The sequence below is a fragment of the Larus michahellis genome, chromosome 3, assembly GCF_964199755.1.
Source record: "Larus michahellis chromosome 3, bLarMic1.1, whole genome shotgun sequence".
Taxonomy (NCBI): Eukaryota; Metazoa; Chordata; class Aves; order Charadriiformes; family Laridae; genus Larus; species Larus michahellis.
In genome coordinates this window covers 91,246,363-91,259,982 of record NC_133898.1, presented here as the reverse complement: position 1 = coordinate 91,259,982, position 13,620 = coordinate 91,246,363, and the positions used below count along the sequence as shown (strand labels likewise).

The 13,620-nt window shown below is 45.0% G+C and overlaps 1 protein-coding gene across 3 annotated transcripts in view; it reads right to left on the bottom strand.

Moving 5' to 3' along the window:
• LOC141741159 (gamma-aminobutyric acid receptor subunit rho-1) overlaps positions 1–13,620 on the bottom strand; it is a 33,105-nt gene continuing 19,485 nt past the window's right edge. For all 3 annotated transcript variants that reach the window (XM_074581164.1, XM_074581163.1, XM_074581165.1), the window contains 7 exons: positions 13,069–13,136; positions 9,151–9,374; positions 5,357–5,439; positions 3,994–4,134; positions 3,379–3,531; positions 1,489–1,685; positions 1–664 (listed from right to left, as the gene is read on the bottom strand). In XM_074581164.1, coding sequence (XP_074437265.1) covers positions 377–664; positions 1,489–1,685; positions 3,379–3,531; positions 3,994–4,134; positions 5,357–5,439; positions 9,151–9,374; positions 13,069–13,136 — 1,154 coding nt within the window. In that variant the 3' untranslated portion in view covers positions 1–376. The remainder of the gene's footprint in view (positions 665–1,488; positions 1,686–3,378; positions 3,532–3,993; positions 4,135–5,356; positions 5,440–9,150; positions 9,375–13,068; positions 13,137–13,620) is intronic.

Sequence of the window (13,620 nt, the reverse complement as noted above, 5' to 3'; positions counted from 1 at the left end):
TTGAGAGATGTATGCGTGCGCGCAGGTGCTGAGAGAATTAGGATCTCAGGGGCGCAAAATGGAGGATGCACCATATATAAGCAACTGGCAATTATAGTCACTTGTTAAAATAGTTTACAGTGGCCTGTGAGGCACAAGAAGGAACATAGCACAGCTTTAAAGAAGTATAAAATTTTAGATTGTATATCCTATATTTTGCTGAAATGTGAAACTTGCACAATTATTTATGCCACAGGTGAGTTGCATCTAATAAAAAAAAAAATCCTGAAAAAAATCCTTCCAATTAAAACAATTCTGCATTTTCCTTCTGTTAGCCTATGAGCCGCTACTTTCGCTTAATGTCACAAAGCTCTGTGACTACAGAAGTTGCATATATTTATGAAAAAATGGACCAGTATATCAAATTAAATAGAATGTATGCACCAGGGAATATTATTCTGGAGTACTTGTCGATGGCATGAGTGTCGATCCGCATGCTGACGTATCTCTGGTTTTTCCTCCTGCCTGAGCCCCTCTCAGACCCCAGCGCCAGCTGCACCATCATGCGGTCTTGTTTATCTCCATTCTCGGACACGTAGTGCCCCAGTTCGTTCACATCCCCGTCGTTGAAACTGCCGTCCATCATCATGGGCCGAGGCTGAGGAAGGCTGCACGCGCAGGGAAGCTGCGGACACAGGTAAGCGCAGGGTGGTTTTGAGTTGTGTCTAGATGTACGCAGACAACCCTTTTCTCCCCACTTTTGTCGGAGGGGGGCAAAGGAGGGGGACAAGCCTGGGGAATTCAGGCTACTGGGACGCGAAAGGGAGAATGAGAGGATGGAGCTGGGCAGCAGCTTTTTCCTTCTCCATTTTCATGCCTGCAAGACGCAGTGCAGTCAGGGAGAGAGCGCGGCTGTCTGTGGAAAAGCTCATTTGGCTTAAGGTTGTTGGACCTGTACCTTGAAGCTGAGAAAATCAGAGAAGAGGGCAGAGGGAAACCACAGGGAGGAGTGTACGAGGCTCGCCCCAATTGAAGAGAAGAGCTTAGGCTGAAATTTTGGGTGGTTATAATTTAGTGTAAGGAAGGCAGAAGGGAGAAGTTTGGACCATTGTGTAAGTTTAGACTCTGCCTGGGGAAAGGTAGGGGATGTCTGCCATGTTATCTCAAACCCAAGACACAGTATCCATCTGGTGCTATTCACAGGTTTGGATCTTCAGTATAAAAAAATATTTAAAGGTAAAATCCTAACGTAGGGGCAGTGGAGGACTATACGTAGAGGGAACTAGTGTCCTCAGACTCTGAAGAAAGAGCAGTGAGCTTGGGTGAGGGTTGGCTGTAACAAATCTTTATAACCCAAAATGCCACGCTGCTGGTGTCTCTTTACAGGCACCATATTCTCCCCAGGCAGCTGAGCGCAGCACACTGCAGTTGCAAACTTCTGAACATTTCTAGACATTTGCCATACCTTTTCCCAGGGCATAAAGCTGCATTGGAGATAGAAAACCTCACCTTGTCACGCAGTTTCCTCTCCTTCCGCTCTTGCACCGTAGTCAGGTAATTCACTGCTGCGTATTCCAGCACCGAGAGGAAGACAAACACAAAACTGACCCACAGGTAAATGTCCACTGCTTTGATGTAGGAAACACGAGGCATGGAGGCGTTCACCCCAGTGATGATCGTGGACATGGTCAGCACGGTGGTTATCCCTGGGAATACACCAGCGGAGAAACCATAAGACACTTTCAAACCAGACTCTTCGTCACAAATACAGCTGTTGTTACAACTTCCTGACATCTGGATTTACCTTGCAGTATTGTCTTTCACATTTGAGTGATGGGTTTCACTGCCTGAGGAGGGTCCAGGCAGGCCCTGGTTTCTAACTGGGGTTTTCTTGTCTTTTTGGTGAAAACAGCTCTAGTTTTGGCTGGAGGGTGTCACTAACCTGGTTCTTCCCCACACCACCAGTCTCCCACCCCATGGCCAGGCAGCAGCGCTTTGACCCTGTGCTGGCTGCACCCCATCTCCAGGCTCAGGACAGTCCCTGGAGGGGTACAAGTGCATTGAGTTGGACTCAGTGATCCTTATGGGTCCCTTCCAACTCAACATATTCTATGAATCTATGATTCTGAGTATCTCAGCTTCTAGTTCAACCTCTCCACAAGATGGGCACAAGCGAAGCCCATCTGCGGCTGCTTCCACCAGTTTCTCCAGGCCTGTGTTTTTCGTCTGCTTCTGGGAAGTCCTGCTTCATGGGAAGTCATGGAAGTCACCAGCTGGCTCTCATGCCTTCCCCGGTGCAGCAGCAGAGACTAATGGGGCCCCACAGGGCAAAGCTGCCCCACGTTACACCATGGGTGAGCACAATGAACATGTCAGCAAGGGCAGGAGCTCCTGTAGTTCAGTGTTACCCTGGCTCTGAGGGATGCACTCTGTGGCCCTCTTATTTCAGGGGCTAATTATGTCATATTAATGATCCCTTTGAAAGTTGAAATGGTGTATGTATGTAAGCACAAAGGACTGTATTCACAGGAATATTTAGGTGCTAAAAAGTACTTCTAAAGGCAGTGCCTGCACCTTCTGAAAAGCCATGGCCCAAACCCTTTTAATGGTGTCTCAAGGCAATGGATGCTGTTTCTAAACACAGACATGGATAACTGCCTCATTGCCTCTATATATCCACTCCACCGAGGAATACGATTTTAACAATAAATACAATCCTGAGGTGTGTTGCCTGGAATAAGCAGAAGCCAGCTTAGGCTCAAAGTCTGCAAAAACACAAACAGCACTTTGCTAAGGGCAAAGCATCCGCTTTAGAAGAATATTTATGTCCATAGCATAGTTCTGCTCCCATGCTGACTCCTCTGACATATGGCTTCATCTATCTGAAAGATACCACAAAAGGGGAAGCTGAATCCCTCGCATTGCACTGTAAACTCATTTAACAAGTTGAACCGCAGAGCTCAGCTGACAGTGTTACCTCCACCCTCCCTCCTTTAGTAAAACTCAATAAATCGAGATTTTGTCGGGGCTGCTAATACTGATTTTCACCTTCTCGCTCTCTGGAGTCACTGAAGGTATCCTTTGGCACTTTGGCTTTATATGTGCCCTGTCTCTGTTAACATCAATAAAAGCTGAACAGGACGTTTGTCCTCTGATTTGTACCACGTGCAACTAGTGCTTTTGCAAGCAGGGAAAGCAATCCACTTGGCACTGCAGGGCAGATGGCGAGTTTGTACCATGGCCAGTCCCCCACAGGGGGACACACGTGTGGCATAGCTGATTTCCATGCCACGAGGCAACGTGGGGGCAGAGTATAGCACAGGGGATTTTGTCTTGATGTTCAAGGCCACAGTTGTAGCAATTGTCTCATAGGTCTGCTGACTACAAGATTGTTTTTACCTAAAGGGACTCTGGCAGGAACTGCTCGGCGATCAATCCAGAAAGACACCCAAGACAACATCACCATGAGGGTGGCAGGGAAATAGGTTTGGAGCAGGAAGAAGAAGATGTGTCGGCGTAAAGTGAAGTTTATATAGAGGCGATTGTACCACCCTGTATAACAGAGAGAAGGAAAAAGAGAAGTCACATCAACATCAAACTACTTTCAGATAAGGTGATGTTGCATCAGGGGAACAGCCCCTCATTTGCATTTAGAAAAACACAGGTAACGACGACAGATCATTGATCTTTACAGAAAAGACTCCTTACTGAACCAAATATCAAAGTGTCTCTTAGGACCACATCTTCCAGAGAAGATAATATAACCTGTGCACCTGGAGAGTTTAATTCATGTTAGGGCTTGGTGTGATCTTGAAGAGGGATTGCCTTTCAAGACTACGCAACCATCAAGATGGAAGGCTGTCAGGGCCAGCAGCCTCAGCATGGAAGAGAGGCAGGTCTGATGGGCCACAGGGAGACCTCCCATGGGACAATCCCCTATGGCCAAGGTTGAGAGGAATGATTTGCCCTCCTCATTCTCCCAGCCCACTCTCTGGCAAGCACTCCAGTACCCACCTGTGCTGCTGTAAAAGGCGAGCTTCGTTGTGGTGTGAAACTCCTGGATCAGGAACTGGGAGAGTGATATCCTCTCATCTGTTTTTAGGGAATCGTTCCCATTCTTCCAGTAGAGCATGAGATCATCTTCAGTGTAGGCATCTATGGGAGCAGAGTAAACCTCAGTGCGGTGCATTGAGCCAGCTGCTATCGCACCCACGACCCAAGGAGTGCCCACACACCTTCCAGGCTACCTGTGAGTTCCTGGCTGAAAAGGCCAAATGCCACTGCCCGGCTGAGAGCCGTGCCAATAGTGGGCATGGTTGTGGCAAGGAGTGGACTAGTTCATTGTTACAGCCCTCAGGCCTGATGCCTGGTGCTTTTTGTAAATCCTTCTGTTTCTCTAATCATAATTTTGGACGCATAATCCATGCATCAGGTAACCCACCGCATCGGAACTTGAAAAACTGTCCCTTATGATCATCCTAAAATCAGAAGCAAAGGAAAGGAGACTTAGAGGAAAGAACCTGCTTGGGGTAATGGGGGGAACGGGCTATTAATAGTCTGAGGTGTGTGGGAGCACAAATTCTTAGGTAAATTTTCTGCCTGTGATGCACACATGAACATTACAGGTCTTTGTTTTTTAATACATGTGGAAATATAGTAAAGTTAATCCTTTCAGATGGGGTTTAGTAACAACTATTCCCAGAGAGTGAGAAAAAAATCACACATGAATATATTAAAACAGAATTAAGATTATAATTCCTTAATGTAGGATTAAGAAGGAGAAGAAAAAAAGCCTCCTAAAAAGCTAAAAGTTTGTAGTATCTCTGTACGAAATCCAGCCAATTTGTGCCTGTGTCATACTTGGGACAAAGGAGCTACAAGTGGGTATAAGCTGGATTTATCTCTCATAGGCATAAGAAACGTAAGAGGAAGGTGATTAATGTCGCTGCCCCGTCATGGCATCTACACCACAGATGAGCAGATGGTGCACATGAGGGGCACAGCGATATTTATTTATGTGTTTGAGGGCACCTGGGCCAGCAGGTGCTGCTGGGGACAGCCAACCTGCAGGCAAGCGGCTTGAGGTCCTCTGAGGACAGGGTGGCAGTGGGGCAGCCTGGCTGGCTTTTGGGGCCACTGGCATGACAGCGCTCACAGCTGGTGTTTAAAAACACTGCACTGTTGGAAACATCATCTACTTGATGTGAAAAAACATGGGCAGGAAATTTTTCTTAGTGTTGAATTCTGCTGACTTTGGTTAGAGCTCCCATGAATGTAGGAGCAGGTTCATTGTTGGTGGAATTATTGATTTACTTAAACAAGTTTGGGTGCCCATGAGGTGCAGCCCTCGGCTCCCCTATGCCTCCCCTGTACTTACAGCTTTCAATCTCCAGGGAGCACGTCTGTGTGTCCAGGGGAAAGCGACTAAAATCCATGTTGCACATTGCTGTTACTGTAACTCTAGGAATAATAAAGACCACCCCATTAAAAACTTGTCTTTTCACGTGACTGAAAAATAGTAAAGCTGAAAGGTTCTTTTTTTTTATGACGTAACTATCTAGACAGTAGCAGTCCACTGAAAACAAGTACCTTCCATTCAGCTAAAGCCATTCCACTTAAGGTAAAGCCATTTCTTCAGCAAACTAGCGTTAGAAAAGATGACTGGAAAGTTAGGCCACCACAAATTGCTACTAGAGGACAAAAATAATGGAGAAGAAAATGGGACAGAGCAGCGAGGGCACTTTTTCCTCTTTGACTGTCAGCAAATTTCTCTCTGCGGAGATCTGTGCTTTCAACAGATGCTTTGTACGATAAAATAATTTACATTTACCAAAGCCATCCTAGTGCCGTGAGAGATGCAGGTAATTTATCAACATACTGCGCATTTTCAGCTGCTCAATGAGAACCCGGTGATCACACCTGGGTATCAGCCACCAGGGGGCACAGGCAGTGCCTCGCGTTAGGGCTGGAGTTGGTATGCAGCAGAGACCACTGAAATGCTCTGCCCCATCAATCAAAAGCTCTGGTCTTGCTATAGTCCGATTATCTCATCTTTAATAGCATAATTTTGTGTTTGAACTGGAAACATCCATAAATCTTGACTCAGCTGGCTTGAACTCTAGGGAAGTAAATGAAAATAGAAGTATAAATCATAATGGGGAAAGAATTAATGAATTATAGCAGGGCTAATGGTAGACAGACACCTGTCACATAATGATAAAAGTAAAGTGGGGTCTCTTGTGTTAGTCCTTCCGCATGTGCGGGTTCCCGTTGATGTTACTTTCCTATCTGAACTTAGTCTTTGAGTAGAAGTGCTTGGCTCAGATTTGTTGTTTAGGTGCCAGTGAGGTCTACAGTGGTTTCCAAAACAAAAGAAGACAAAGTCTGGCAAAGAACTTTAAAAAGGCAGACACCAATGAAAAATACAATCTACAGGCAAAGGCACTCAGCAGAGGCAGGCAGGCAGAAATGACCCATTTGCTCTTAAGGGGAGATCTGCATTCATACTTCTCCTGCATTCATAAAGCACTCCAACCTGCAATCACCACTGAATAAACTAATGAAACTCTGTCAATTTGCTGTTTAAGACATTCAGCACCTTTTTGTACAGGACCATTTTTTAAGCAGAAGACTGTGCGTGGCAGGGTCTGAGTAGTTTCGTATTCTTCTGTTCCCTCTTCTTTAGACAACCATAAATGCTTGCAACGCAGATGATTGGTATCACGCAGATAAATGAAAGAGTATATAGCATGCATGCTATAGCTGAACATTATATCATTTTATTGTCCTTTTTTTATTGTACTAAGGACCTGAGCAAACTTTGCAAAGGCCTAAGGAACACCTGAACCTTGTCTAATATGCTGAGTGAAGAAAAAGCTTTAATAATGAGAAGGTAGGCACTGTTCAGGCTGTGAATTCCAATCAACAGTAAAATAAAGATATCAGAGAACATGAAAATTCTTGTCAAACTGATACCCCACAGGGAATCAAGCATTGCTTTGCTTGCCTTCCTTTCATAAAATCATAAAACACCTTGGCAAGCTAGAAGTTGATCTCCTCACCATGTGGCAGGCTAAGCTCTACTTCTGCCGCTCCTAAGGTTGCTAACGTGCCCTTGAAGACCTCCACAGCCTTCCCAAGCAATGTGTTCTGCAACCTTATCACTAGTTAAATCTATGCATCTTGCTGATACTGACCTCCTATCGGTCAGACTTTCCTTCTTTTTTGTCCTTCAGAATATATTATCACCTGTTGCTTTGTTTATTTATCATATAATTTGCTATTTCATTGCTGTGGAGGTGATGTCGACATTCTTGCATCAGAATATTGTACAGCAATTTCCTCTCTAATAGGTTTTTATCTGTCATTTGGCAATACTTGTTTTCTAACTGAATGGAGCTGCAGCCAAGAAAAACAGAAGCACCAATTTAAGTTGCTTTTGGAGATTGACTGGTGCTCCTCACTTAGCATCTCCAAGTATGGAAGTGTTACTTCTTAGAAAGAAAAAAAATCCTGGTTTCATAATGTTCAGACTTAGCTGAGCAATGTTCCTCTCAAAGCTGATTGACCAGTTGGAAAATAAGGAAGAAATCCAGGGTTGGGATCACCCCTCATGCTAGAGGACAAAACAAAGTTTACCCAAAATGTCCCCTTCAGGGAGCTTTCATGCATGTCACATGAAATGTGAGCAAAAAGCAGGAAGAGTTGAAGTCACATGTTTGGGTTGCTCTAGCCTTACATGTGCGTCACCAGGAGCTATACACCCTTGCTCTGAAACGTGCCACTTCATCTGCTGAAGGGTGTTCCATCTGTTCTGTTGCTTATCATAAAGCTAAAGTTGCACTCAGTATAATTTATTTTTCTTCATAGTTACCTGTAAGAATAGAATTTGCATAATTTGCTAGGCCCAGAGACTTTGTTGTATAGTGAAGTGGATAACTATAGCCGGTCTGGACTTCTGTTTATTACCAGACGTTGCCCTCTTCCTTAGCTTGTGCCTTGCCTCTTCCACAGTGCCCAGCAGGGATAGCAGCTCGCTGGTCCCCGGTGAGCTGCCCCGAGGGACTGCCGCATCTGGCCACAGCTTCCCAACAGCAGGAGCAGAGGCTAACCATGCACACAAGGTGAAGGGACCCTGGTGGAATCAGCAACGTGTGGAATTTGGATAATGAGGTGAAGTCTCTGTGCTCAAAGAGCAATTAAGACTGGCTTTGCTATCTCTTGTGCAACCCAGGGGAGTGAAGGCTTGTCTGGCTATCACAGGATACATAAATAACGGGGTAGTCTTGGGGAGCCAGGACAGCCCTGCTTTTCGTCAGCAGAGACAGTAAAATCAAGATAACAGGGACTTTGTGTAGCTCTTTGTTTCCTTGAGAGTCTCCCATGCCTGGTAATTGACCTTTGCCTCATTACCTGTGAAATGCATATTAAAGTTGACACCCCTGTATATGCTAATGAAGATTTTAGAGATCATGCTAAACATATATGACTATAGCACTCGTTTCTCCACCCAAATCATACTACACGTCACCTAGGGGAGGGAAACCTTGTAATTTTGGGGATAAAAGGATGGAGAAAATCACTGTTAAATTGGGAGTGAAGAAACTTGATACCTGACGGACCAGTCGACGGGCTGCGTTCTCTTCCTCCACCCCAGGCAGGGACGCCTTTCTGGGTAAGCGCTGCGCCTTTCGCCCTCTGATGAATGTTACCCCGGGTTGTTGTACTATCGTTATTTTTGCTAGCAATATTAACCTTAAGTAATATAGCGCTATTGTAGTCAGTGAATTTATCAACAGCAATCTCAAATCTGCAACTGTTGCTCTCAATAAAGTAACTCATTTCGATTATTTGTGAATCTGATTCAGTGAAAGTCCTTTGGTGGGACTCTGATAGTAAATCAGTGAAAGTCCTGGGACTCTGACAGACAAATATCGACACTACAGTCCTTTTAACGCAACACAATGTTGGCAAATTGAAACAGAAATCGGCTTCCCGCAACAGGCACCTACCGAACTTGCACAGGGACTCAGATGTTGGCACATTCATTCTCTTTTATGTGTTTGGTTTTTTTTTTAGTATGAAGTCATGCAAAAATACAATACAGGAATCAATTACTCAGCTTTCTCTCTCACCCCACTAATAGCTCACATTGACCAAATGCAGCTTTACCTGAGGCTATAAAGTACCTTCCCATCTGGCTGGACCCGCAGCATGACGTTGTCTGTGGTGGTGTCATGGATGAAGGAACGCTTGGAGTGGACAAAGAACATGTCGGGGACCCAAATCTTCTTCACCAGCCTGCCGTCAAAGGTCATGCTTTGGTTGTTGGTGCTGGGGAAAGACAGCCTCTCGTCTTTCCAGTAGTGCCTCAGATACAGCGTCATGGTGAAGTCCTGCAACAAAAAGGCTTGTGTCACAACTTACACTTTATCGGCATAGCAGTGATTTCTCCTCTCTGGGACAAACCACAAGCTGTGAAGCACCATTCCTGAAAGCACATCCACTCCCTGAGCTGCAGGGGACACAACCGGCTGCAGCTTGGTTATTCCCCAGGTCAGACTGACTTCCTGGGTTCGGAAATCAGAGACCATCCAGGTGGCGAATCCACCTCTGAAGTGCAAATGTTGCATTTTGGTGTCTGCGGGCCACTCCAGGGACTAAAAGGCAGACATGTCGAGGCAGTGGTAGGTGGAGAGTGCTGCCGACTGCTTAATTCCCTCAACCACATGATGCTGCATTTCTGGAGCCATCAGTGAAGAAGTATTTGCTGCCTGCGTTGCCCTCCACGCTGCTCTGGCAACTGCCTTCCCCCAGGCAGCTGGAAGGCCGTGCTGCAGTGGGAGCTCTTCCTCCAGCACAGCCACTGAAATCTTTTTGACTCAGAATTTGACCCAAATGGGGTTTTTGTGCACTTTCTCCCCACATATTTTATTCTTCGATCCGAGTCACACTCCTCTTTGAGCTCTGTTGTACTGGAGTCAGACCCCAGAGGCACGTACACTTGGGTTTGCCTTTTTCCTTATTTCAAAGGAAGCCCTCACGTATCTCGAGATAAGTTCATGCACAAGTGTTTATAAGCACGCTATCTTTGAGTGTAGTGTAACATACTGCCTATAAACTAAGGGAAGTGTCTAAGACTGACCAGTCTGCCTTGGTGTCTAGGGTAGAGGAAGTCAGATGGGCTTGGGGTCGTTTTTTTGAAACCATTTGACATTTTCATTTCTTTTTTCCACAATACTTTCCCAGCATTTTGAAATATGGGGGTTTCTGCAGTCTTTTTTCAGTAGAAGTTACTTGTTAATTGCAGCTTGTGCTATTATTATACTAGAGGCCAATATATTCTTGAAAATGCTTTATATCGCATCTGAAGCTCTGAAGCTCCCAAAGCCACTGACCATGTAGTTTCTTCTTTTTAATTTGATCCATTCTACAGTGTTCTTTCTTTAACATCCTTTCCCTGTATTCAAATTTAAAGAAGATCTCTCTGGGGAACCTCTTACATCGACTCCTGTGTGTTAATGTGTCCTTTAAACAGTAATAAACGGACAGCTATTTGTTCTTCAGCAAGAACTCAATGCCTCACTTTTTTGCATAAAAGTATATTTATGGTTGCTGTGGAACAAACCAAGTATTGTCAGCTTTCGTTAGGAAAGATTTATTAATACTAGTTTTAGGCTATTAAACTAACCACAGTATTTTACAGCGCATCATCTGAAAATGCCCTAAGCAACAACCATATAATATCTTGTGCTTCTTTTGGTCTGTTTCTCAGAGACACTATTAGCTCCCATTATGTTTGCAAATGAATTCCCAGTCCTAGGTAACAATCTGTTTTTTCCCTTTTTCTCATCTTTCCTCCAGATAAAACAGCTGCCCCACACATCCTGTAAGTGTTCCATTAATTTCAGGGTCAGTGGCCCATAATAGATATTTATAAATTTTTAAATTAATTGGACAAAAAGAATCTGATTTGTGACATCCTAATTAAGTTTTATAATGTCCTCTATTATTTTACCACTTTCTCGCAAATAGTTAGAAAGTAGGAGAAGAAAAGGAAAGAGTGATATATCTAACTCCTCAAGCTTAAATTTAGTACAGAGTGAATATCTCTGTCACTGACGTCTCTTCATTTAAAAAGCAAGCAATGATCTTGCAAAGCATCATGGCCTTTTCCTATAAAGCTGCACAAGTTAAAAAGAATTGATTCTGACAATATAAATTCTTCTCTATCGTTATTTTGCAAGCAGCCAAAATTGACCCTGAATATTTGTTTTACCCGAGGCCGTTCAGTGCTTTTCCCATGTTGCTGGGTGCTGCAGCATGATGTTACACGAGGAGCAGGGGCAGTATTCAAAAGCCAGGGGAAGTTTTTCAAAATCATAATACTTGCTTAAAAAATTAGTGGGTTTGTTGTTTGGTTTTTTTTTACTTTAAAATACTCTATGTTAAGTTCTTCCCCTTTGCTTTCAAGTCCCGAGGCTTTTCAGGGGCTCTCTGGGCACCTTCACAAGCTATCATCTCCTCAACAAGAAGGGCTGACACCATCCCAAGAAAGGCAAAACTTTGGAGTCCCCACAGCTGGTGCTCAGGGTGCCAAGAGCACCAGAGGCAGGGGGGACAACTGGGGCCTCCCTGGGGTTGGGGAGAATGTGGACCCTGATGTGCCTCAGCATTGCATCCCTGCCGTACCCTCCAAGTGGTCAGCTGACTGCAGATATCCCAGCCCGCTCAAAAGCCGGAATAGCTGCAGTGAGATGAGCCCAGCGTGCAACCGGGGTGGCTGCCGAACACCAGCTGCGCTGCCACACAGCCATGTTCCTGGGTTGGACACGGGAGGAGGATGGGCACAGGCTTCTTAACCCTGTGGCTGTTAATTAGGAGCACAGAGAAGTTGGCGTTTCCTTTGAAAGCTTTAGAGCTGTTTGATACATTTGTTGAGAGAGCAAAGCGTTTTGAAATGTATTCTGTATTGGGAAGTGATTTATTTTTTTTTTGCTCTTCCAAAGCAAAAGCTGAGCTGCTGAGAGACTCTGGGGATGCTCTGACAGGGTAGGTCTTTCAAGCTCTGGGTTTTGAAAGGGTGAATAACATTGGAGCGGGTCTTGCAATGTACACGCAGGGGCAATCTCCCGTTCCCCTTCTGTGCTCCTGCTCTCCTGCACAGGCTGTTGTTTACAAGTCATGTATGCATGTAAAATCTTTCCATGGAAAATCTCCTGTAGAAATCATACCTTACTTTCAGCAGTGTTTTGTGATGGAAAAAAGCCCTTCCAGAAAAATCATCAAGATCTGCACCACTTCAAGAGCATTTGAAAACTGACCGTTTTCACATTACTAATTGTACAGTAGGAAACAAAAGACAGGGATTTAGTAAGGAATTTAGACCGCGCAAAGCACCAGTATTAGTCCTACATGCCCCTGAAATCCTACTTTCTACAGGGTACAGGAAGGACCGGCAGAGCCTTATGCTGGTCCCCAGCACACAGCAGGGGTGATACGACTGCCAGTGCACCAAAGGCAAGTTCTGAAGGAGTTTCTCCCCTCCGAGCTCATTCTGGCTGCCCTGTCAAGAGCAGGACTTACCAGTTTGAACCAGTGTTGCTCTCAGGATGGCTACGTGGCTTGTGGTTGGGAGCTAGCCGGCCCCTGACCACCTCAGAACATGGCCAAAGTGAGACTGTGTCTGCAGTATATCAAAGAGCCTTAAAAGTAACACATTAATTGGTCTCCTCAGAGCTTTTAAACATGTTACCACTCCTTAAAAAAATGTAAAAACCCAAATCCTTTGAGACAGTCTTGGCAGCGTTGCATCATTTTGTCCTAGGGAAAAGAAACTGTCAGATTTCTTCCTTCTGCTTCAAGGGAGATGAAATGGTAGCATGAGGTCAATAGAAGCAATTGTCAGCAGTTTCAGATCAAACCCAAATCTGCCTTCTGGAGGCTGGGAAGTGTCTGTCCTCAGGGGTATTTAAACCCCACAGACACAAACTCAAGGAGCCTGCTCTAGCCAGCCCTGCTCTCAGCAGGGGTTTGGGCTAGATGGTCTCCAGATGTCCCATTGGACGTTAGCCCTTCTGTGACTCTTACCATGTCCACCTCAGAAATGCTGTCCAGACTTTCAACTTGGACATCCACCCCAACAGGAATTGCAGGGCCTGAGGGAAAAAAAATTAAAAATTGAGAAAGTATAAATCTGATGAGACAAAGTAATCCTCTGACTTTCATCTCTTAGAGACAAAAATAGATGTTCAGTCTGAAATAGAAACAAGAATAAACCAATTGAAAATAGAAATGATTGTAATTCATAAAAAAACCCCTCCTAATAACAATCAAACTGATATTTTAAAAGCCCTGTCTCTAGCACTTGGCTCCAGGGCTCACCAGCCGGCTGCCCAGCAGAGCACCCATCCACGCGGAGGGCAGCAGTGGCACAGCTAAGGGGATGTGGGAGGGTTACTCCAAATTTTTCCCTCACTTCTGCTCCCCTCTCAATCTAACAACATCCCTGAGAGCTGCTGCACGTACTTTGTTTTCACACCGCTCAACACTCAGCTTGGAAAGGACAGGTTGACGGGAGAGGACGCATTACAGGACACAGGCATGTGCCACTCAGCCTAGGGCTCCCAAGGGAAGGGTTGG